The sequence below is a fragment of the Aquarana catesbeiana genome, linkage group LG05, assembly GCF_042186555.1.
Source record: "Aquarana catesbeiana isolate 2022-GZ linkage group LG05, ASM4218655v1, whole genome shotgun sequence".
Taxonomy (NCBI): Eukaryota; Metazoa; Chordata; class Amphibia; order Anura; family Ranidae; genus Aquarana; species Aquarana catesbeiana.
The window spans coordinates 440,171,054-440,196,036 of record NC_133328.1 but is presented as its reverse complement, the minus strand read 5'-3'; the positions used below and the strand labels follow the sequence as shown (position 1 = coordinate 440,196,036).

At 41.3% G+C, this 24,983-nt stretch overlaps 1 protein-coding gene across 1 annotated transcript in view; it reads right to left on the bottom strand.

The window, feature by feature from the left end:
* Positions 1-1,435: 1,435 nt before the first annotated feature.
* The window catches only part of TMX3 (thioredoxin related transmembrane protein 3), a 105,278-nt gene continuing 81,730 nt past the window's right edge, over positions 1,436-24,983 (bottom strand). The window contains exons 12-16 of the mRNA XM_073631273.1: positions 22,650-22,703; positions 17,352-17,408; positions 11,775-11,904; positions 10,715-10,783; positions 1,436-2,573 (exon numbers count right to left, since the gene is read on the bottom strand). Of these exons, the coding sequence (XP_073487374.1) occupies positions 2,310-2,573; positions 10,715-10,783; positions 11,775-11,904; positions 17,352-17,408; positions 22,650-22,703 (574 nt within the window). The 3' untranslated portion in view covers positions 1,436-2,309. The remainder of the gene's footprint in view (positions 2,574-10,714; positions 10,784-11,774; positions 11,905-17,351; positions 17,409-22,649; positions 22,704-24,983) is intronic.

Below are 24,983 nucleotides of genomic sequence, written 5' to 3'. Positions count from 1 at the left end.
TTAACTGAAGAACATTTATATTTTACCTGTGTCTACATTGAATTCCCTCTATGAAAACAGGAGCGGACACTTCCCATAATGCATACCAAAAACTTCATAGGCCTGTACAAGGCTGAGAGAACCAAAACAGTAAGAAATACGATTTACAAAGTTAATTCCTTTGCTGTCCTACATTACAATATTATTTTACCAGTAAAGAAGACTATATGAAGAAAACATTTTCATTTGGCAATTATGCCATGCATAAGTTTGGTACAGCAGGTCTTCCATTTTAAAATGTAAGTGTACAAATGGTAAAAGAGAAAGAGCAAGGTAAAAACACAAATTAAAGGCCAACCAAAAGTTGAGGAAAAGTTATTAGGATAAATAATGCCTAAAAAAAAAAAAAACACCTTAGAAAAATAACTTTGTACATTTTTTTACCGCAAGACTCTATAAACAGTTCAGTTCTCAATATCAAGGTGAAATATATGCTTTATGATCTAGAAAATAAAAGTTTACTGTTACATTCTATGTATAGTATGCTTTGTGATCTAGAAAATTAAAGTTTACTGTTACATTCTATATATAGTATACTACTAAGCCCTATGAAATAAAATGACATCAAGCCATATCAGTACCCTGCACCCCCATTAATTCATCATATACCATAACTGGAGCTATATTAGATGAACACAAGCAGAGTAGTTCTCAAAGTAAATTCCAACAATCCATCTAGTCTTCCAACTCACTTGCACAACAAATGTGATCCTGCAGCCCAGCCAGTCTATAGCCATAGTTGCTTCACTTTCCAAGACCTAATTACCAACCTACTGCACCAGTGGAAAATAAATGCTTCTAACTTGGCAAAAAGCTGGTTTCTAAAAGAAGGAAATCATAAATATTTTTAAAATAATGGATTGCAGCAGATTTTACAGCAGGTGCTTTCCACTGAAAAAGCTCATTTAGAGCCCACTCATGGCCAATGAAGTGAGTCGAGGGGTTTTCCATGTTGTGACAGAGAGCAAATAACCCCCCCCCCCCCCCCCCGAACATACAACTCTAATAAACGCTGAGATCTTTCTAATGCCAAGTACACTCGGAGTGCTGTGTTTGGCTCAAATTGCCAGTCCAACACACATGATCTATACTTGATGCATATAATAGTAGTTTTTTTTTTTTTTTGCACAATCCTAAAATAGAATATTGGGCAAAAAATGTTTTTCTTCATTTTGGATAGAGTATGGGAAAGTTAAAACCCCTGTCAGTATTTTTATTTTATTTTTTTCCATCTGCGTCCCATTGGGGAGATTTCCCTTTACCTTCTGTCCCATAGCCAAAAACAGGAAGTGGGAGGAAATCCTTGCAAATTAATGGAATCCCTTGGAGCCCCCAAGATCAACAAAATGTGTAACCCCATTGGAAGATTTCCCTTCTAATACTTTTCTTGGGACAATCACTTTAAATGATAATGGTAAACAGAACAAACAGAGAGGTTGAATCTAACTAATGGGGACACAGACAGCAATAAAGACTGATAGGGGTCCTAACCCCTCTCCACTCTATCCCAAAAAAAAAAAAAAAAAAGTTTTGCCTTTAGTTATACTATAATATAGGTTATGAATATGGGTCTACGCAAACCCTTCATTCACAACTATAGGGAAATGGCTTAATATTTCCAAAATGTCTGACATGATTTTAAAACGACTGACTAGAATGGGATGTTTGTTATAATATAGATGGTTTAGTTGTTGAAAACAAAAGTATTAATAGGAAGGGACCTAAGGAGTACCTTTGCTCAAGTAAACTGCACCTTTAACATCAGTGAAACAGAGCATAAGCAAGTTACATACTACTTTCTTAAAGTGGTTTAGCACTGTACATAAACCTTATTGTTAAAATACATCCATTAGGTACTTTGAATACATTATACACATTTAAAAAAAAATATTGCTAAAGCTGAATTCTAAAGCTTGCATACAAAATGGACTCTGTTATTAAAAATTCAGTTATGTTCCAGTGGTATGAATAATATACACTTGAGAATTTAAGCTGATTAAGAATCACCCCTTGGATGGACACTAGTTAGGACATTAACATTAAGAAAAACAGAGGCTCTTTTTTATTTGATTTCTACTTTTAAAACCTTTTATTAAATTCTAGAATGTCTGATAGATAGTCCCGATGTTTTAAAATGTAAATTGAATGCATGCCAAGGATCAGTGAAGCAAAGTTCTTTCTTTTTTTCCCCCTTAATAAAGCTGTGTCAGTGGTTGAATTTAATAAATAAGTTTGTTTTGGATTCCTAGTTAATCCAATTTTCATAAAAGTTAATCTTGCTTCTTCTCAATAATATCCTTTTCTTCTTGATCTTCATCCGTCACCTCCGAAGAGTGCTCTCTCATTTTGTCCTCGTCTTGTTCCTCATCGCTGCCCTCGTCTGTATGACTTGGATCAATCACATCCTTTCTGGTCATTTCCTCAGTGCCGTCATCAGAGTCGGCTGTGCAGATTCCATAACACATAATGCTGATGACACCCAGTGGCAGACCAAAGAGGAAGCATCCAAGAAGAGGAGAACTCTTGAACACAGACTGTTTAGAAAAGAATAGTCATAGATATATTATTATTATACAGGATTTATATAGCACAACAGTTTGCACAGCGCTTTACAAAATGAAGGCAGCCATTACGGTTTCAATACAATTTGGTATAAGAGGAATCATATAAAAAAAAAAAACAAAACACAAGTACATACTACAAGTAACATATCATTAAAATAACAACATTTTTATGCTAATAGACACTGCACAGTGCCTGTAGATCCAACTACCTAACCCAGGAGCCCCAGAACCTTTGAATGCAGTGCATAGAGTTTGGTAAAAGTGAAATCTAGGCACTGCATCCCACAATACAATTAGGTCAAATCCACTACAGGCATTGCTACTGTACCATAATATAAATTGAGGGCATGTACATGTTTGATTTCAGAAAAGTAATGCTTTGCATAGGAATACTTGAGTCTCCTGGGGCATGTACCACCTACCGGTAGGTGGTGCCTGCCATCACTATACCAGGATAACTGTCTTACTCTAACACAGGTCCAGTTTGCCTACAAAAATCCTGCAGCTGGTGCTTAAGCCTATTATTATTATTATAACTTTTATTTGAGCTTATTCATCCCTAGACTACAATGGCTAACTCTTTAATATTGAACTTTAGGTATAAAAAAGTTGGGGAACCGAGAGAATTTTTTAGTGAAGACAAGATATATAGTCTCTTCTGCATTCGTTTCTTACCTGCCAGTCTGCCACTGCATGCACACCCCTGTGCGCAATTACGGCAATGCTGAGCTGACCAGCACATAAGTGGAAACAATATCACCCTGGCCCAGCCAATTAAAATGTCCAAAGATCGGTACCCAGAGGCCACCCTGCCGAAGTTGACAGCGGCCGGCTTGGAGCTCCGGGACAGCCCAGTGCTGTATTGAAGGTGAGTATACTTCTGATTTAAATAACCCACCCCAATTTACATTTGGAAACAGGTTAATTATTCCTAGCACTCGGGAGCATAAATTTGTTTGGTCCGTGTATGCTCCATCTTGGTTACAAATATAAATCGAACTAATATTATTAATGTAGCAAAATCAGTACAGGGATATCAGATGGATAGTTCTTTAATCCTTTTGTGCCCGCCCCAGCGTCCCTTTAAAAGGTTCTGAACGCCCAAGGGTGGGAAGGTTCAGCAACAATGTGACCACTGTGATTGTCTGTCACAGTGAAGATCACCTGATCAGGAGCCAATCGTGCCAAGTAACGGATCATTATTGGAGACTGAGAGCTGTTCTTTACAGCTTGGTCTCTGCTGACAGCGTGCTCTGAGCACAAAAACAACCCAGTGACGAATATGCGCAGCATGTGGCTGTTCAAGCCCACCCTAGCAAAAGCACATACGTGTTATCTGGATGGCAGCAGGTTAAAGGCAATGAAATTGGCACAGAACTAATCTAATGTTTTTTAACCACTTGCTACCCAGGCCAATTCTGACACTTCGCTCCTACATGTAAAAATCATAATTTTTTTGCTAGAAAATTACTCAGAACCCCCAAACATTATATATGTTTTTTTTAGCAGAGACCCTAAGGAATAAAATGGTGGTTGTTGCAACTTTTTATTTTGCATGGTATTTGCGCAGTAATTTTTAATACCCTTTTTTTTTCTTAACTATTTTATGCATTAACAAAAAAAAAAACAAACAAAAAAAACAGTAAAGTTAGCTGAATTTTTTGCATAATGTGAAAGATGATGCTACGCCGAGTATATAGATACCTAACATATGCGGCGGATACCTCACATGTGTGGTTTGAACTAGGGATGGGCTTTATGTTCGGGTCGAACATTGGCTGTTTCCCCGTTCGCCGAATAGCGACAACAATTTGGGTTCACAGCAAATTCGAAAGCTGCGGAACACCCTTTAAAAGTCTATAGGAGAAATCAAAAGTGCTAATTTTAAAGGCTTATATGCAAGTTATTGTCATAAAAAGTGTTTGGGGACCTGGGTCCTGCCCCAGGGGACATGTATCAATCCAAAAAAAGTTTTAAAAAAGGCAGTTTTTTCGAAACAGTGATTTTAATAAAGCTTAAAGTGAAACAATAAAAGTGTAATATTCCTTTAAATTTCATACCTGGGGGGTGTCTATAGTATGCCTGTAAAGTGGCGCATGTTTCCCGTGTGTAGAACAGTGTGTCAGCAAAATGACGTTTGTAAAGGGGAAAAAAAAAGTAATTTAACAGTGCTAGCGCTAGTGCCGGCTATAATGAATCGCCTCGGCAATACACATAAAAGTTCATTGATAAAAATGGCATGGGATTCCCCCACAGGGGAACCCCGAACCAAAATTTCCATACCAGGCCCTTCAGGTCTGGTATGGATATTAAGGGGAACCCCTCGCCAAAATTAAAAAAAAAGAAAAAAAAAATGGTGTGGGGGTCCCCCTCAAAATTCAGGTCTGGTATGGATTTTAAGGGGAACCCTGCACCAAAATAAAAAAAAAAAAAATGGTGTGGGGTCCCCCCAAAATCCATACCAGACCCTTATCCGAACACGCAACCTGGCAGGCCGCAGGAAAAGAGGGGGGGACGAGAGAGCGCTCCCCCCTCCTCAACCGTATCAGGCCATATGCCCTCGACATTGGGAGGGTGCTTTGAGGTAGCCCACCAAAGCACCTTGTCCCCATGTTGATGGGGAGAAGGGCCTCATCCCCACAACCCTTGCCCGGTGATTGTAGGGGTCTGCGGGCGGGGGACTTATCGGAATCTTGAAGCCCCGTTTAACAAGGGGACCCCCAGATCCCGCCCCTCGGGGGGAATTGGTAATGGGGTACAAATGTACCCCTACCATTTCACAAAAAAAGTGTCAAAAATGTTAAAAAAAGACAAGAGATGGTTTTTGACAATTCCTTTATTAATTTCTTCTTCTTTCCCCGTTTCTTCTTCCATCTTCTTTCTTCTGGTCTTCCTTCGGTGTTCTTCTTCCTCCATCTTCTTCTTCCTCCGCTTCCTTCTCCGGTCTTCTCATCCGGCATCTTCCTCCGGCTTCTCCGCCTTCGACCTCCGCACGATCCGTCTCAGTGGGAGTGTTCCGCTGTGTGACGCTTCTGTTGAGGTCAAAGTTCTTATATTATGGAGGGCGGGGCCTTCCGGTGACCCCGCCCCCCTCTGATGTACGGGGATATCCCTATGTCTTTCCCTGTGTTGTCAGAGGGGGGCAGGGTCACCCTGTTTATGTAAACAGGTGACCCAGCCCCCCTCTGACAACACAGGTAAAGCCATAGGCATACCCCCGTATGTCAGAGGGGGGTGGAGTCACCGGGTGGCCCTGCCCACCATTATATAGGAACTGTCACCTCAACATTTTTTACCAATTCACACGGGGGGGGGTGGGATCTGGGGGTCCCCTTGTTAAAGGGGGCTTCCAGATTCCGATAAGCCCCCCGCTCGCAGACCCCCACAATCACCGGGCAAGGGTTGTGGGGATGGGGCCCTGCTCCCCACCAACATGGGAACAAGGTGCTTTGCCCCAAAGCACCCTCCCAATGTTGAGGGCATGTGACCTGGTATGGTTCGGGGGGGGGGGGGCGCTCTCTCGTCCCCCCCTCTTTTCCTGCGGCCTGCCAGGTTGCGTGCTCAAATAAGGGTCTGGTATGGATTTTTGGGGGGACCCCACGCATTTTTTTTTTTTTGTTCGGGGTTCCCCTGTGGGGGAATCCCATGCGCCGTTTTTATCAATGAACTTTTATGTGTATTGCCGGACCAACAATTCATTTTAGCCGGCACTAGCGCTAGCACTTTTAAATTACTTTTTTTTTCCCTTTAGAAATGTGATTTTGCTGTCAGACTGTTCTAAACATGGGAAACATGCGCCACTTTACAGGCATACTATAGACACCCCCCAGGTATGATATTTAAAGGAATATTACATTTTTATTGTTTCACTTTAAGCATTATTAAAATCACTGCTCCCGAAAAAACGTCCGTTTTTAAAACTTTTTTTGCATTCATACATGTCCCCTGGGGCAGGAACCGGGTCCCCAAACACTTTTTATGACAATAACTTAACAAATTAACCCTTAAAATTAGCACTTTTTTTTCTCCCATAGACAATTCACTATAGCCGACAATTCACTATAGCCACTATTACTTCATGACTTTTTTTTCCCCTTTAGAAATGTCGTTTTGCTGTCAGACTATTCTAAACACGGGAAAAAAGTGCCACTTTACATGCATACTATAGACACCCCCCCAGGTACGAAATTTAAAGGAATATTACACTTTTATTGTTCACTTTAAGCTTTATTAAAATCACTGCTCCCGAAAAAACGGACGTTTTAAAAACTTTTCTTTGCATTGATACATGTCCCCTGGGGCAGGACCCGGGTCCCCAAACACTTTTTATGACAGTAACTTGCATATAAGCCTTTAAAATTAGCACTTTTGATTTTTCACGTGTCCCATAGACTTTAACGGTGTTCGCATGTTCGAACAAAGTTTTTGCCTGTTCGCATGTTCTGGATGCGAACCGAACAGAGGGGTGTTCGGCTCATCCCTAGTTTGAACGTTGTTTTTTTTTAATCAGTTTTATTCCTGTTACAAGTGTGTGACAGGTCCTCTTTACAGCGTGATCTGGGGTCAATAAGTCCCCAGATCTCGCCTCTAGGCTGGGAAGCCTAAAAAGCCTAAAATAACCAAACAAACAAAAAAAAAACGATCCTGGCTTCCCAGCTGAGCCGGCGGCATGTTTTCAAATGCAGAGTCTGGGTGTTACGTCATAACATCGCACCTGGCCATCCGAAAGATCATAGAGACATCCGGGGGGCCATCGGGCCAGCCGGATTCTCTATGGTAAACTTCCGGCAGGGACCGATTCCTTCTTCTTGCTGATGGGAAGGGTGAGCTGGGAGAAGCACAGGAGGGCGACGGGAGGGGGGGGGGGGATGTCCCCTCCCGCTACCTGTAAGAGCGATCAATCAGCCGACCCCTCTGATCGGCGAGAGGGAGAAGGAATCGGTCCCTGGAAGAAGTTTACCATAAAGAATCCGGCGGCCCTGATGGCCCCCGGATGTCTCTATGATCTTTCAGAGGCAAGGTGCGATGTTATGACGTAACACCCGGAATCTCAATTTGAAAAAATGCTGCCGGCTCAGATGGGAAACCAGGATAGTTTTTTGGGTTTTTTTTAGGCTTTCCAGCCTAGAGGCGAGATCTGGGGACTTATTGACCCGAAATCTCCCTGTAAAGAGGACCTGTCATGCACATGTAATAGGAATAAAAGTGATAAAAAAAAAAAATGCTGGCTCTAAAAGAAGATATCTGATTGATGCCTGAAGCTGCAGGCATCATTCAGATATCCCCACCCATTATGTCATATGAAATCACTAGTAGTAAGTTATTACAAACAAGTCTAAAAACCATCTTGAATACGATACAAAAAAATTATTGAAGATGCAGATTCTGGATAGATATACCCTAAACCAAATGGTCTACGTGTTTCACGGGTATTCAGCTTCTTCAGGACTACGAGTTTGTTTACATACACATAACCAAAAGAATATTACATTATGTATCAATAATAATACCCTATATAAGTGACAAACCACAGAAAAAAAAAAAAACACAGAAAAAAAAAGAGAAATCGATTACAATATACACAAAAAAGAAAAGAAAAAAAACTTTCTGCCAACAGAGAAAAAAAATGTTGGGAGACATCTGTTTGTGTGATTTTCTTCTTTTTTCCCTTGATGGACAGCTTTTTTTTGTCCCTCTTGCAGATGCACTACTCTTTTTGTTATGTGTTCTTCCAAAAGAATACCCGTGAAATGCGTAGACCAGTATTTGGGTTAGGATATATGTGTCCAGAATCTGCATCTTCAATAATTATAATGTACTGTACTAAGATGGATTGTTAAAGCTGAACTCCAGGAATTCAGCTTCCTTTGTAAAAAGTTAAGGCACCCTACGAGTTAAGTTCAACAAGAAGCATGATATCTCCTGGACTTATATTTATTATTTACATCTGACAGTTTTATTGCACTCCCGGAAGAAATGCTATCGTTGCAGTTCTGGGAGCCCCATGCTGAACCTTCTGCTCTCTGCATCTTCATCAGTAGAGTCACTGTAGCTGCTATGCCCACCCCTCCCCTCCTCCTGCCCAATAACAGAAACCTTTGTATTATGTGAACTCATTCACAAAATACAAAGGCTTCTGTGATGAGCAGCAGAGGGGAGGGGAGAGCACAGTTTGCTGTGTGTGCTTCTCTTCTCTCTCACAGCCCCAAGTGTCTCAGTCTATGCTCCAGCAGCGCCATCAACCTACCAGACATAAATAACAGAGATAAGTCCACAAGGCGGCATGTATCTCCTTGGACTTAACTTTTAGTGTGCCTCCACTTTTTATAAATTGACTACATTTCTGGACTTTAATTTTAAAAGGTTTGTGATAAATTACTACTAATGATTTTATATTTAACTTTGAGAAGAGTGGATTTATATTTCTCTGGTGGCTCGTGGGAAAAATCCCTTCTGCCCTTTTTTTGTTTTACATTTTGTTTCTTCACAGTTCCAAGGCTGCTAGAGTAGTACGAACTGCTTTTTCAGCATGGCGCTATTCTTGCCAAATGAGATCAAGGTTTTTATTAAGTTGGACCTAACTACTGTGCTAAAACCCAATGTATTGTGACAGACTTAAAGTTATAACTTTTGTGGCACTACAAACAGATGATCTTTGAGGATTCTAACACGCAGATAGATGTGGTGCCTATTAGTAAAGGTGGAAATCTTGATTAAAGTAGAAGTATAGCCAAAGCTTTCTTGGCTAGACTTCCCCTATGGATCACAGGAGCGAAGTTAGTACTACACTCCTGTGACCCGTTGTCAGCTGACGTGGGCTCTGGAAAGATCCCAACCTTATGGTCGGGATCTACCCAGAAGCCTGGATCGGCACCTGGCTCCGCCTCTTAGCGAGCTGCCGAGAGCCTGAGCCAGCCCTTCCACAGCCCAGCACTCCAGTGCTCCAGTGCTCAGAGTGAAGGGGAGAACTGAGCAATCAACAGTGTTTGATCGCTCAGTTCTCACTGCAGAGCCATCGGGGGAGAGCTACAGATACTCACCTAGGTGAGTATACATGTTTTTTTTTTAGAAACCCATACTTCTCTCTTAAAGGGACTCATGCTTTTCCTTGTTCTATCATATATCCAAAAGTACCTGTGCACAAAGGCATTTGTGAGCTTTTTTTCCCCCCATGTGATCCTTTCTGTCAAACTGTGTAAAAAGTTGGCTTTACTTACTTTTACTTTTCCTTCTTCCCTAGTTTCCACATCCGTGGAGTCCAGCACTGTCCTCTCCCAGTCGATTCTTCGCTGGGCTTCCGCTCTCTGATGCCACCATATTGTATTTGGAAGCTGGCTGTGAATTGCTCCGGTCTCACAGCCGACAACCTACTGCACATGCACAAGTCACAATGCCGCTGTGGAACTGGTCCTGCAGCCTCATGGGACTTTTCTCAGGAGACAGAGGGGGGATGGCGGTGGACATCATTCTCACCTAGTGAGAACTGAGGATAGGAGAAGGTACCTGTCATAAAAAAGGTACCCACTCCCTGAAAAAATTTTAAGTGAAGGTCCACATCACAAAAAAAAAATCATTCTAGTCAACGGGGAAAGGAGGGATGTTGTCATTGTATTTAAAAGACTGGTTGCAGAAACTGATAATCAGACTTTTGTACATGATCATCTCACAGACACTAATATCAGGATCCTTGAAATCAAATGTCTGCTCCCTATAGCTTTCCCCCATTTTAAGGGGAAAAACCTGAGAAAGAAAAAGAATCAGCCCTGCAAAAACCGCACTAAGAAGCTGCATCAGCAAGTTTATCATCAGCACTGTATCCATTAGCGAGAATATTCAAATTCAATTCCAGTTAAAAAAAAAAGTACAAGTGCCACTAAAACATATGCGTTCAGCTTATGTTAGTCACAAAAATGACACATAAGGGTTTTCTACACAGACAGGATGTGTTGGACAATGCTGATTTAGCTTTATCGGTCATATTTCATTTTGCACTGGAAGGTCTACGAAGGACATTCAATTGCTTCCTACTTTAAAAAGAATCTGCTTCATCAGCATTCACATAAGGTAAGAAAAACATTACATTTTAATACAACCATATACAGTTTACTTACTACAATAGTAGATCGGGCATCATATGCAACTCTCTTGATGCGTTGCAGTATTCCATCACCGCCTTGAGCCTTAAATATTCACAATATAAAAAGAAAGAAAAAAAAAAGTAAAAACCATTGTTCGGGTTTAAGGGAATAAACTTTACTACATCAAACTGAAGGTTATACATAACATTATGCATGCTTACAAATAAAAGAAACTTCTTCAGTAATGGGCCATAAAGCATTAAAAAGGTCTGGAACAGCTGCTAACACTTTGAAATTGCTATGTGCCAGTGGAATTTTTTAGTGCTACCACCTGGATTAGCAATACACTTTACTGTTGGTTATTGCTTAGAGTATAAGCCAGCTCTTATGTGGCAGATTATACTAAGGGGAGATTTACTAAAACTGGTGCAGCTGTGCATGGTAGCCAATCAGCTTCTAACTTCAGCTTGTTCAATTAAGCTTTGGCAATAAAACCTGGAATCTGATTGGCTTCCATGCAGAGTTGCACCAGATTTTGAATGCTTCAATTTTTGTAAATAACCCCCTAAGTCTTTCCAAATTCAAAAATGCAAGCAACCCAATATATCACTGCACCTTTGGTTAACGTCCATGTGGCACAGCCCAGAGAGAGATATAATTTTTGAGAGGTACATAATTAAAACCATAGGGTGGGTACTATATGTGTAAAGGGATCCACAGACTGAAACAGATGTACTTTCTCACACCAGTGGGATCTTTGACTCTTTGTTTGATCTCTGAACAGGGTGTAAATGACATTATTAAAACGGGATTCGATTACATGGACTACTCTTCCTTTAAATACTAGCTCTTAGATTGTAAGCTCTAAGGAGCAGGGCCCTCTGATTCCTACTGTATCAAATTGTATTGTATTTGTACTGTCTACCCTCAAGTTGTAAAGCGCTACGTAAACTGTTGGCGCTATATAAATACTGTATAATAATAATAAAATAATAATGGTCCTTGTGGGTTTGGACATCTGCAGACCCATTTTAGGGCATTCAAGCTTTATTATATAATTTATGTATTGTTAGGCATAATGTGCATAACTTACCTCTGCTGTGCCATCCAGAATGCTGTTAATGAACTGAATCATATCTTCCACGCTTTCAATTTTCTTGCTCGCCAGAAAATACTGCTGATTGGATGTGTTGAGTACAACAATAGTTGGGACCTGGACTTCACTGGAAAAGATTTGGTCAAATTTTGGTTAAAATACTTCATAACTACTTCAATACCAGGCACTTGTACCCACTTCCTGCCCAGGCCAATTTTCAGCTTTTAGCACTGTCGCACTTTGAATGACAATTACACATGGAACACTATCCAAACAAAATTTTTAGAATTTTTTTTGAGACAGAGAGAGCTTTCTTTTGGAGTTTAATCACCACTGTTTTTTTTTTTTTTTTTTTTTTTGCTAAATAAATGAAAGTCTGAAAATTTAAAAAAAAAAAGTTTTTCTTTGTTTCTGTTATAAAATTTTGTAAATAAGTATGTTTTCTCCTTCACAGATGTGCGCTAATGAGGCTTCACTGATGGGCACTGATAGGCAGCACTGATATGCAGCACTGATGGACATCCTTTATGGGCACTAATAGGTGCCAATGATGGGCGGCAATGATGAGGAGGCACTAATATGCAGCACTGATGGGCATTGATAGGCGGCACTGATAGGCAGCCTTCATGGGCACTGATGGGTGGAAATGATGGGTAATGATGGGCAGCCTTTATGGAAACTGATAGGTGCCAATGATGGGCACTGATAGGTGGAACTGATGGGCGGCACTTATGAGGAGGCACTGAAAGGCATTACTGATAGGCATCATTGGTAATCGCTGCACTGTCATTATCAGTGCAGACCCCCTCTCTGTCAGGAGAGCCACTTACCGGCTTCCCTCTAGTCACACTCTGTCCGCATGAATAGAGGAATATCGATAACCGGCAATTCCTAGTTACGCTGTGATTGGACACAGCTGATCACGTGGTAACGAGCATACATCAAAGGCTCTTTACCGTGATCGGAGATGCGGTGTGTCAGAGCAACACACCGCACTATTGATCGCCAAGCTGCACGCTCCCGGGGGCGCGCACAAGTGGCTTGTTCTGAAGGACGTCATATGATGTCCAGTCAGACCGGGAGAGCCACCGCTCGGCCGTCATTTTGCTATAGGCCGGGTGGGAAGGTGATAACATTTGCCTTCTTCAAGAACAACGGAAACATTTGCTTTTTACACTGAAAGAACTCTGGGTCCTATGTTTTCTTCCCATCAATAAGCTACAAAATGTGCCGATGAAACACAACAATCAGCCTCTCTGTGCTCCTTAAGGCTAGGTTCACACCTATGCATTTTTTGGTGCGTTTTGCAGAAATGCATTACAGTCCATTTAACATGGTTTCCTATGGATGTAGTTCACACCTGTGCATTTTATGGCAATGCGTTTTTTGGAAAGGGTCAGTGACTTTTTTATCACACAGCAGATTGTATTTGCGAGTAATAGACTCCAATGGAGCCGCACCAAAAATGCAAGTGTTGCGCTTTTGGTGCGTTTTTTTCTCTCTCTGTGTATAGCTGGGCCACATGCCCTCAACATGGGGGCATGCGGCCTGGTATGGTTCAGGAGGGGGGGCTTGTTAGTCCCCTCCCTTTCCTGACCTGCATGCTCGGTCTAGTGACCTGACCTGCATACGGTCTAGTATGGATTTGGGGTGGGGGTACCAATCCATCTTTTAAAAAAAAAATTGGTGTGGGGTTTCCCTTAAAATTCATACCAGACCTGAAAGGCCTGGTATGGATTTTGGGAGGGAACCCCAATGCCATTTTTTTTTTTTGCCGGCAATTCTTTTTTTACATTCAGCTGTCAGCAGGGAACCTCGCTGACAGCTGATGACTCAGGAGGCGACGGCTGGCTTCCCGGGTTGCTCCCTAACAACCAGCTACTTACAGCTTTTTCAAGAAAAAAAACGCAAAATGCATGAAAACAACATGCAAAAACGCATAAAAAATGTGGGTTTAAGAACACACCACAAAACGCACCTGAAAACTGCAGCAACTGCATAGATGTAAACTTAGCTAAAAAGTAGGAGCAGAGCCAAACATCTTTTATAACAGAACAATATTATTTACACAACTAATTTCTGCAAACTGGCTGCTAGTATTCTTACTGTGACTATGTACCAGCTTGGTCACATCAGGGATATAGGGCACAAGCACAGATACTAAATAAGTAATTAATATTAGGGAAATAGATTGATGACCTGAGACAGAAAGCTCCACCTGATCAAGGGGTAGATCTAAGATGATTAACAACTATAGGGTTATTCAAAAATGTGGAGCAGATTTCAACTTTTCAACTTTTTATTTCAAACTGGAAAAAAAAAAAAAAAAAAAAATCGGGATAGAAGCACATTCCACACATCACTGGATAGAGAAAACTTAAAAGTTGTATGGCCCTTGAGGTTGTATGCACTCAACATGAGCATCATGTGTTGCGCGACAAACATCAAAACAGTAGGCCAGTTCTTGCCACACACAAGTTAAGGCTCCATTCTTTTCATACCTGAGAGTATCAATTTTTTTCAGCTTTTTCAAAGCGTTTTAGAAGTACAGCTTCAGGTGTTTTTGTTTAGCCAATAGAAAGCACTAGGGGGAGGAGAGGGAGAGGAAATTAGGGGTGGAAAGCTGCTATTTGAGTGTTTTCAAGCATTTTAGGTCAGGCGTTTCTATTGAAGCCTATGGGGCCAAAAATGCTTGTAATCTGCCAAAAAGAAGCCCATGTACTTTTTTGAACTTCAAGCATTTTGCTTCAGGCGACAGAATGCTCATATGTGAACAGGCAATAAAAACAAAAGAAACACCAGCGCTAAAATGTGGACATATATAATAATGAAAAAAAGCGGGGGGTAATAGTCAATAGAGAGGGGTCTAAACCCAGTGCAGCTGGATAATAACCATAGCTGGAAGGTAAGGATCAAGACAGTCAAAACACAACAATTCAGCGCTCAATGGGTTAGAAAAAGCAGACAATCCCACAGCAGATAAAAAGTACTAATAAATGAATGTATTCAATCCTTGAATTAATAAAATCCAGTCCTATGCAAAAACAAAGGAAATGGAAAGGGAAGCCTATGATGTCACCCAGAGTCCACTGAGCAGAGAGGAGCCGATAAAGTCCGGATTGAGTCAGTTATCTTACAGCCGAATGGAGGGGAGAGGCTAATACCCCTGCTGTGTTGCAGCCCGACATGTGGGGAGAGGAGACCGGAGCAGCGTTATAGCAGGAAGGTGGAAAGAGAGCTCCTTTCCGTATGTCAGTGACGTCAGTCCAGCTGAGACACTGACGCGGGTGAGGGAGAAGGCCGTGATGCTGCAATGGGATAGTCGTCAGTCTCTCCTGTATACATGGGCACGTCACAGGCTAAACGTTGCAGTGGGAGTATGTAACCCACTGCTAATAGTCAGAACTGGGTTGATGAACTGAGATGACACTCAAAACTGCCAATGTTCATCAGAGATGGTTGTCATGATTGCAAGTATAGTGCGCCCCACATAAAAAAGGCCGCAGGGGCACTGTAGATCGTATATCACAAAATCAGTGGAGCATGTGATGAACAGTTTTATTTATTATTTATAACTGTACAGTCCTCGCATATATTGGTGTTGATTTAATTGTGCTGTGTAAGGGGCTGTCTTTTTATTAATGAATTATGTATACTTTTTATGAATTATGTATACTTGAATATAATACTGCATTTTTTTATTATCATTATTACTAATATTATTATTTTGATTTAGTTGTAAACCTTTATATTCTTGGATTTTTACTTTTATTTTTATTTAGTTTTACTTATTTGAATAGATTTTTATTGTATGGTTTACTGTATGGCATGTAGTAATAGGATTAATTATATGTATATCATATTTTATTGCACATCTACTGAGCAATGAGGGGTTAACGATAGTGATCTGAATTACTCTGCCCCCTTGCTCGGGTAACCTCCCACCTCCTCAGACTATTTCAATCTCCCAGTTGCCTATCTCCTTGACTGTGATAAAGTGCATGCGCGTGAAACCCGTTGTCAAGGCAACCTTAATACCGCTTGCGAGCCACCACATCCCATCTACTATCACCAATCATGACAACCATCTCTGATGAACATTGGCAGTTTTGAGTGTCAGTTTTGAGTGTCATCTCAGTTCAACAACCCACCTCTGACTTTTAGCAGTGGGTTACATACTCCCATTGCAACGTTTAGCCTGTGATGTGTCTGTGTATAGAGGAGAGACTGACGGCTATCCCACTGCAGCATCGCGGCTTTCTCCCTCACCCGCGTCAGTGTCTCAGCTGGACTGACGTCACTGACATACGGAACGGAGCTCTTTCCACCTTCCCGCTGAAGCGCTGCTCCGGTCTCCTCTCCCCGCATGTCGGATCACTATTCACACGCCGGCGAGCGTGTTCCATCTTGGGCTGCAAAACAGCAGGGGTATTGGCGGCCGCCCCCCTCCATTCGGCTGTAAGATAACTGACTCAATCCGGACATTATCGGCTCCTCGCTGCTCAGTGGACTCTGGGTGACATCGTAAGCTTCCCTTTCCATTTCCTTTGTTTTAACATAGGACTGGATTTTATTACTTCAAGGATTGAATAAAATTATTTATTAGTACTTTTTATCTGCTGTGGGACTGTCTGCTTCTAACCCATTGAGCGCTGGATTGTTGTGTTTTGACATACGTGAACAGGGGCCATTGACATGAATAGAATTTTGCTTGTTGGTCATTTTGGAGCTTCAGAGCTGAGCATTTTACAAGCTGAAAATCACTCAGGTGTGCACGTGGCCTAAGTGGTCAGTAGTTACAGAATTAACAGCAGGAATTAATGCCATATTTAAAACTTCTGTTATGGTTGCCAGGACTGCAACTTATATGGCTTCATGTGTAGATGGTTTTACCATACCATTGGTTGATTCCAAGAACAACACTTGCCCGTGCTGTGGATTTCCTATGGCTCCATTCGAATGCACCTGGGATACACTCAACATTTTCATCTGACATGCGAGGATGACCAGTGCTTTTCTGTTTGCAAATGCAACAAATTTTTTTGCCACTCGTAAATTTGCTTATGGCAGAATTCACGTTGCATTTGAACAATGGATTCACACTTCACAAGCTGCAGCACACAAAATGACTGTCATTTTCCTACAAACAGAAAACAGCACCACTGTGCGACACTGAATGGAACTTCTAGGTGGGTTTTAACTTTAAACCTTCCTCTATAAAGTGATGTTCAGAATGTGCTTCTATCCCAAACTGCCCCATCTTTTAAAATAACCCTCTATATATTGATTACAAACAATATATCATTTAAATAATAGCATTATATATAATTACCTCCAGAAGTAAAATGTATGCAATACCCTGTACAAAATTTGTGATGTGCCGTACACAATTCATGTACAGTAGTGCTTGGTTTACACTAGAAATCAACTAGGTAGAAGAAAATAATACATATCAATTTCTGTAAATACAGTTCTTGCACTGGCAGCAGTACTGAAGCTGAGAAAGAAGATCATACATACTGCACATCTGTTAATTTTACATAAGCATGAAAAATAAAGTACAAAGTGACTTACTCCATTAGCAGACTATTTATGTACTCGCTGCCATCCATGTGTCCAAACTGGAAATCTCTGAACAAATACACAAAATGAAAAGATATTATTAGTTCAACAAGACTGGTATCACATTTAAATGAATGCTAAAAAGTACTAAAGGGAATGTACAAAATAGATATACTGTACAGTCATGTGAAGAAGTACACCCAATGGAAATTGTTGATTTTTTTTCAACATTTGAACAGACAAACATTAGATCTCGATTCATATCAATTCAATTCATTCTCCTAAACTAAACGGATGAAAATTCAGATTTGCCATATGGAAAAAGTAAGTACATTTACCACCACTCTGAATTCATTACTTTAAAATTAGGTGATCCAGATTAGGTTCCAGTGAATAGAACCCCCTTAGAGAATATCAAGGTGGAGCGTGTCTTATATTACTTCAAATATATAGTGTCTGGGCTTTCTTTTTGCTATTGCTATGTGTGGTGTCACCATGCCAAGAACAATAGCGCTTTCTAAGGCCCTCAGAGAGAAGTCTGTGAATGCCTAAGAGTCTGGCAATGGATTTCAAAGGTTCACAAATTTATTTGAGCTCAAACTTTATACTGTAAGTAAAAAAAAAAAACCTACAAAGTACCATGGATTTCAAACAATTGCGAATTTGTTTAGGACTGGCTGACCCAGCAAATTCAGCCCAAGGGCTGACCGTTTGATACTTAAAGGGTCTCCAAGAACCCCAAAATGTAATTGCAGGATCTGTAGGTAACTTTTGCAACAGTTGCTGCCAAAGTGCAGGCATCTGAAATCAGAAAGAGATCACATTAATTTAACCTGTACGAGAGTTCTGCAATGAAAAAGCCTTTGAGGTCCAAAAAGAACATAAGAGCAAGACTACAGCTTTGGAATGGGTTAGTCAAAGCCCTGATTTGAATTCCATTGAAATGTTATAGGGGGATTAGAAATGGGAAACCCACAACCATTGTGCAACTTAGGAGGAGGAGTGGTCAACAATTTTATGAAGGCAATGTCAAAGACTTGCAGTCAGTTTTGCCCTATGCCTACAAGAAATCCTTTCTGCTAAAGAGGCAATACAAGCTTCTGAGGCTAAGGGTGTGCTTACCTTTTCCTCAGTACATTGTTTTTACAAGGTTTAGTACCTTAATCTGTAGACGCTGTTTGAATGACGCTCTTATGTTTATTCAAACATGTGGAAAAAGTCAACTATTTTCATGCGACTATGTGTGCATGATATAAATTGCAAAAACAATGCAAATAATAGTTTTTATTGATCAATTACCAATGTACAAATTGCATAAAAGAGAAAAAAATTTTGTTTGGATCCACTCCTGATATAGAGTGGGGAAAATAATTATTTGATCCCCTGCAGATTTTGTAAGTTTGCCCATTTACAAAAAAAAAAGAAGGGTCTATAATGATACAAATGTTATAAATTGAGTTAAAGTTCAGTGAATAAAATAAGTATTTGATCCCCTACCAACCAACAATAATTCTGGCTCCCACAGACTGGCTACAGTATGTGCTCATGAGGTACACAGATTAGTCCTGTCAATTTAGGAAGGTGCTCCTGCCGACAACTCGTTATGTGTATAAAAGACACCTGTCCACAGAATCCCTTTCTTCTATTCAAAACGCACTATCATGGGCAAGACCAAAGAGCTATCAAAGGACATCAGGGACAAGATTGTAGACTTGCAAAAGGCTGGAATGGGCTACAAACCATCAGCAAGAAGCTTGGTGAAAAGGAGACAATTGTTGGAGCGATTGTTCGCAAATGGAAGAAATACAAAATAACCAAATCGCCCTCGGTCTGGAGCTCCATACAAGACTTCACCCTCATGGATGGTCATGGGAAAAGTGACAGATCAGCCCAGAACTACACGGGAGGAGCTTGTGAATGATCTCAAAGCATTTAGGACCACAGTCACCAAACCATTGGTAACACAATATGCCGCCAGGAATTGAAATCCTGCAGTGCCCGCAAGGCCCCCCTCAAGAAGGCACATGTACAGGCCTATCTGAAGTTTACCAATGAACACGTAAGCGATTCAGAGAAGGATTGGGAGAAAGTGCTGTGGTCAGATGAGACCAAAATTGAGTTATTTGGCATTAACTTGACTCGCTGTGCTTGGAGGAAGAAAAATGCTGACTATGACCCTAAGAAACACCATCACTACAGTCAAGCAGAGAGGTGGAAACATTATGCTTTGGGGCTGTTTCTCTGCTAAAGGTAAAGGCCGACTTTGCCACATTGAGGGACCAATGGACATGGCCATGTATTGTAAAATCTTGATGAGAAACTTCTTCCCTCATCCAGAACACTGTAGATGGGTTATGGATGGGTCTTCCAGCATGACAATGACCCAAAACATACCACCAAGGTAACAAAGGAGTGAATGAATGAATGATTTGTATAGCGCTGCAGTTGCGAACTGAATCGCCTCAAGACGCTGGATCCGTCCTGTGTTGTCAAGCTTCTCAGAAGAGGTAGGTCTTGAGTTTCTTTCTGAAGGCCTGATGGTTTTCTTCCATGCGAATGTGAGTAGGTAGAGCGTTCCATAGCCGTGGTCCTTGGACTGCAAATCTTCGTTCTCCCTTTGTTTTGTAGCGGATTTTTGGAATAAGGAGGAGGTTATGGTTAGAAGATCAAAAACTGCGATTCGGTGTGTAGCGTTTTATTTTCTCGCATAGGTATTGAGTTTCCGTATATGCATTTGTGGGTGAGGCAGAGGGTCTTGAAAGTGATCCGATTCTTTACGGTTAGCCAATGTAGGCTCCTCAGGGAAGGGGAGATGGATTCCCAGGGTTTTTTTCCTGTTAACAGTCTTGCTGCCGTGTTTTGGATGAGTTGTAAGTGCGCAAGCTGATAATGGGGTAGTCCTATGTAGAGGGAGTTTGCGTATTCGAGTCTGGAATTGATGATTGTTCCAACTACTGCTGCTTTGTCCTCTTCTGGCACGAATGGGATGAGTCTACGTAGCAGGCGGGGGAGATGGTGAGATCCGCTGACTACTGATCCTATTTGTGCATCCATTGACATTTCTGAGTCAAAAATGACTCCGAGACTCATGGCTTTGGTGCTTGGCGAGATGGTCTGTCCAAAGATGGTGGGAGGTGTCCATGGGGTCTTAGTTTTGGAATTTTGGTTTCTGTGTAGGAGAAGAATCTCTGTTTTTGATCCGTTGAGTTTGAGAGAGCTAGTAGTCATCCAGTCGTCTATCAGAGTAAGGCATTTTTCTAGTTGCTGAAGGTGGTCTTTTTCTCCGGTGATGCGGAGGTAGAGTTGGGTATCATCAGCGTATGAGTGGAAGCAGAGGTCCGATTTTCTGATGACTTTGAGGAGTGGGCGGATGTAGATGTTGAAGAGCACTGGTGACAAGGGTGAACCCTGAGGGACTCCACAAGAGATTGCACGGGTTTCAGAGTAGAATTCTCCTAGTTTCACTGTCTGAGAGCGATTCCCTAAGAAAGATGCGAACCACTGTAGATATGAACCTGTGACTCCTGCTACCTCTGTGAGGCGGATGAGTAGAGTATTGTGGTCCACTGTATCGAACGCTGCACTGAGGTCCAACAGTACCAGGAGACAAGATTCTCCATCATCAGCTGCTGAGTGTCTCAAGAAGAAGCACATTGAGGCCATGGAGTGGCCTAGCCCGTTTCCAGACCCTTATCCTATAGAAAATTTATGGAGGGAGCTGAAACTTCAAGTTACCAAGCGACAGCCAAGAAAAATTTTGAATGACAATTGTGCGGTCATGCAACGCTGTACCCAAACACAATTTTTTAAATTTTGTTCACACAAATAGAGCTTTCTTTTGGTGGTATTTGATCACCACTGGGTTTTTTATTTTTTGCTAAACAAATAAAAAAAAAATAATAAAAATTTGGAAAAAAAAAAGGGTTTTTGTTTGTTTCGGTTATAAAATTTTGTAAACAAGTACGTTTATTCCTTCACTGATGAGGCTGCACTGATGGGCACTGATGAGACACTTATATGCAGCACTGATGGGCACTGATAGGTGACACTGACAGGCATCCCTTATGGGCACTGATTGGCATACCTGGTGGGCTCTAGTGGGCATCCCTGGTGGATCTGCACTGATAATCAATGCGCTGATTATCAGCACAGATCCCCCCTGTCAGGAGAGCCACTGATCAGCTGTCCTCTACTCGCGCCTTGTGAGTAGAGGAAAAGCCGATAAACGGCACAGGGAGCGGTCTCTACATTTTTCATCCCTGCTAAGCAGGGATGAGAAACTTAGAGATCAACTAGTAAAAACAACACACTTTACACACATAACACATAGTTAGGCATACATTTAATCCCTTGATCACCACAGATGTTAACCCCTTCCCAGCCAATATAATTAGTACAGTGATCGTGCATATTTTTAGCACTGATCACTGTATTAGTGTCACCGGTGAGGTCAGTGGCAGTTAGTTTCTGCCCAGCATCAGTTACTGTCAGATTGCCCGCTGCACTATCACCCTCCCATTATAAGTTGTTGATTGCCGCCAATAGTAGTATATAAAATAAAATAAAAATTCCAGTATATACACATCATAGATTGTAGGTGCTCTAACTTTCACGCAAACCAATCAATATACACTTATTGGGATTTTTTTTATCAAAAACATGTAGCAGAATACATTTGGGCAAACATTTATGAAGAAAAGTAGCGCAGTGCAGAATAGCAAAAAATGGACTGGTCATTAAGGGGGTAAAATCTTCGAAAATCGGGCAAACATTTTCGTCCAAGAAACGATTGTAAGATTTTCTGATAGCGTGTACACAACTTTCGACAGCCGGTTCCGACCTTCCGAATGAAAATTTCCAAAGGGGCAAACTCCAAAATTTTTCTCATACAGGAACAGAACGGACAGTTTTTGTTTATTGTGTACCATTTTCGTACAAGAAAATTTGAAAAGCAAGACTGCGCATGATCAGAAACAATAAACAACAAAAAAGCAGAATGTTTGTATATTATTTCCTTCCTCGGTTCTGACTTGCTGCGAAAGGAAAATCGGACGATCATTCGCCCGATTTTCTTATAGTGTGTACCCCACTTAAGGGTTCATACAGTATATACTGTACTTCAGAGATATGTACTGTATTTAGTGTATGGAAAAGTCCTATGAGAGACACTTTTGTTCTCATAAATAAATGTATACTTTGGATTAGGGGTTTTTGTGGTTATGGAGACCTTTTATTTAAGCATAAAGAAAAAAAAAAAAAGTTTGGATTTAGATATACTTTAAATTGCATTAAAATAATATCTCAACTTACCGATGAAAAAGACCTCTATAGCTTGTGGCTACCTCTTGAACAATAGACTTTAACCTAAAAGAAAAAAAGTAGTAGTGCAAGTTCACCCAGCCGTTATCAACAATAAAGCATTGAGGACCAATTCACACTTCTCCAGTACGGTGCGTGGGAACATGTTTGTGAGCTGAAGTACCATTCATTTTCAATGGCACTTCAATACACTAACCTAACACAACTCAACTCCGACTCACATTGTCTGTTCTGGTGCGTAGGCAACCTATTCATTTCAATGGGCTGTCTCGCAATGCATGGTAATGCACATAAAAAGGTGCATTAAAGCAATGCGCAGAGATGGGCTTGTATGACTCCAGCCTAAAACTAACATGACAATAAAAGATCAGCTAAAAAAAAATAGCAGAGAATAAACGCATTGGCAAAGGTTAAAAAACACTACTGTAAAACAAACTTACAATATTTCATCAAACAACATTTTTCATATACAAGTCTTTATTTCCTCTTTTTAAGTTAAAAATGTTCTAAGAATAACTAGCTATGAGTTGAACTCTTGCCGATTGTGCTACTGAAAGCCCAACTCTGGACACAACAGTCTTACTAGGTATAATGCAATAAAGCTTTCTGCTACGTCCTACAAATCTGTTTGTTTAGATGCCGGGATTACTATAGCTATACCGCTGTGCTTCTGGATTGCTAGGATGTAATCTCTGCAGGTCTCAAAGACCCCAGCACTGTGACCATGTCTGCCCTTTCTTCTGGCTAGTCACAAAACAAACCCTGGGGCTGTATGTTTTGTGGATGTCCATGAGAAACAGCAGATCAAGGCTTACATTCAGAACAGCTCAGAAGTACAGTATTAACTCCAGTATCTAAACAAGCAGATTTACATAACATAGAATTAAGTCTGCATGACATGGGGTTGCTTTTGAGGCAAAGAATTGTCTCACACCTTTAAAGTGATGATAAAGCTTCATTTTTTATTTTATTAAAATAACAAACATGGAATACTTACCTGCTCTGTGCAATGGTTTTGCACAGAGCAGCCCCAGCTCTCCTCTTCTTGGGTCCCCCATCGAGTGCCCCCATAGCTAGCTGCTTTCTATGGGGGTACTCATTCATGCTTGCTCCTGAGCCCTGCTTTGAGTGTCCATAAGACACTCAGAGCATGGTTCAACCCCACTCCCTCGACACTGGCTCTGACAGCATCTGAACCAATGAGGAGCGAGCGAGAGCCTCTCTTACCTGCTCTGTGCAATGGTTTTGCACAGAGCACCCCCGCCGATGCTTCTGGCTCCTCCCCCCACCGAGTGCCCCCACAGCAAGCCGCTTGCTATGAAGGCACTTGTGCATGCTCGCTCCCAAGCCCTGCTCCCTCATCAGACTTGTGCACATTGCTTAATCGAGATCAGGCTCGGGTAAGTATTTAGGAGGGGCTGCGGGGGGGGGATGGGGGTGTGCATGCAGAACTTTTTTTACCTTACTACATAGAATACAGAAAGGAAAAAAAAAAAAAAAACTTTACAACCACAAATACAAAGCCAGATGTAAATTTCACCTCCTTTCTATGCAATAAGAGCGCAGCTATGTTCTATATATGAGACACAGAGTCTAACAGAAAAATAACCTGTAGTCTCCATTGGTAGCCTGTGTGACAGGGTGACGATGCAGGAGAATAATTGGTAGACAAGGTCACCCTACAGGAATGGCGTGTAAAAAGATCTTCATGGCAGGATTGCCAAGTATTTTAAGAAAAAGTAGCAGATTCAATGTAGAATTCCATGCTAGAACTAACTATGTTTATAACTGCTCCCACCCCTCTTCTAACTCTAACTACCCCGTAGAAGGAAGATGCATATACTTACCTTATCTGAGAGCTCAAGGGTCCAGTCACATGATCTCCCCAGAGGTAGGCTTCATGCGGGAAAAGAGAGTAATGACAATAAACGCAATGCTTGGGTGGTAAAATACTATGGGGCATCCATTGTTGGCTGTCCCTTCTCTCCCCTGAAGCAGCTGCCAGCTGAGAGAGAAGTAATGAAATATGAGTGGTGTATCGGCGCAACGGAACAGAAAATTAAAAAAGTGGAGAAAATGGAAAAAAATGGAAACAATGGAAGAAATCGCATAAAGGACTGCTGCCTCCACAGATTCTGAAGATAACCCTCGTATGGGCAGGCAGTTTCTTGAGAGCAGAAAGAATCAATTAACTACGAAGGCGCTCACCAGTGCCCTCGCAGTTCATTGAGAACTGCAAGCCGTAAGCCGCAATGGCTGATGGTAGCTGTAGTTCGTCCACTCACAGGAAACTGTGAATGAATGACGTTGTCGCGTGGGTAAAGA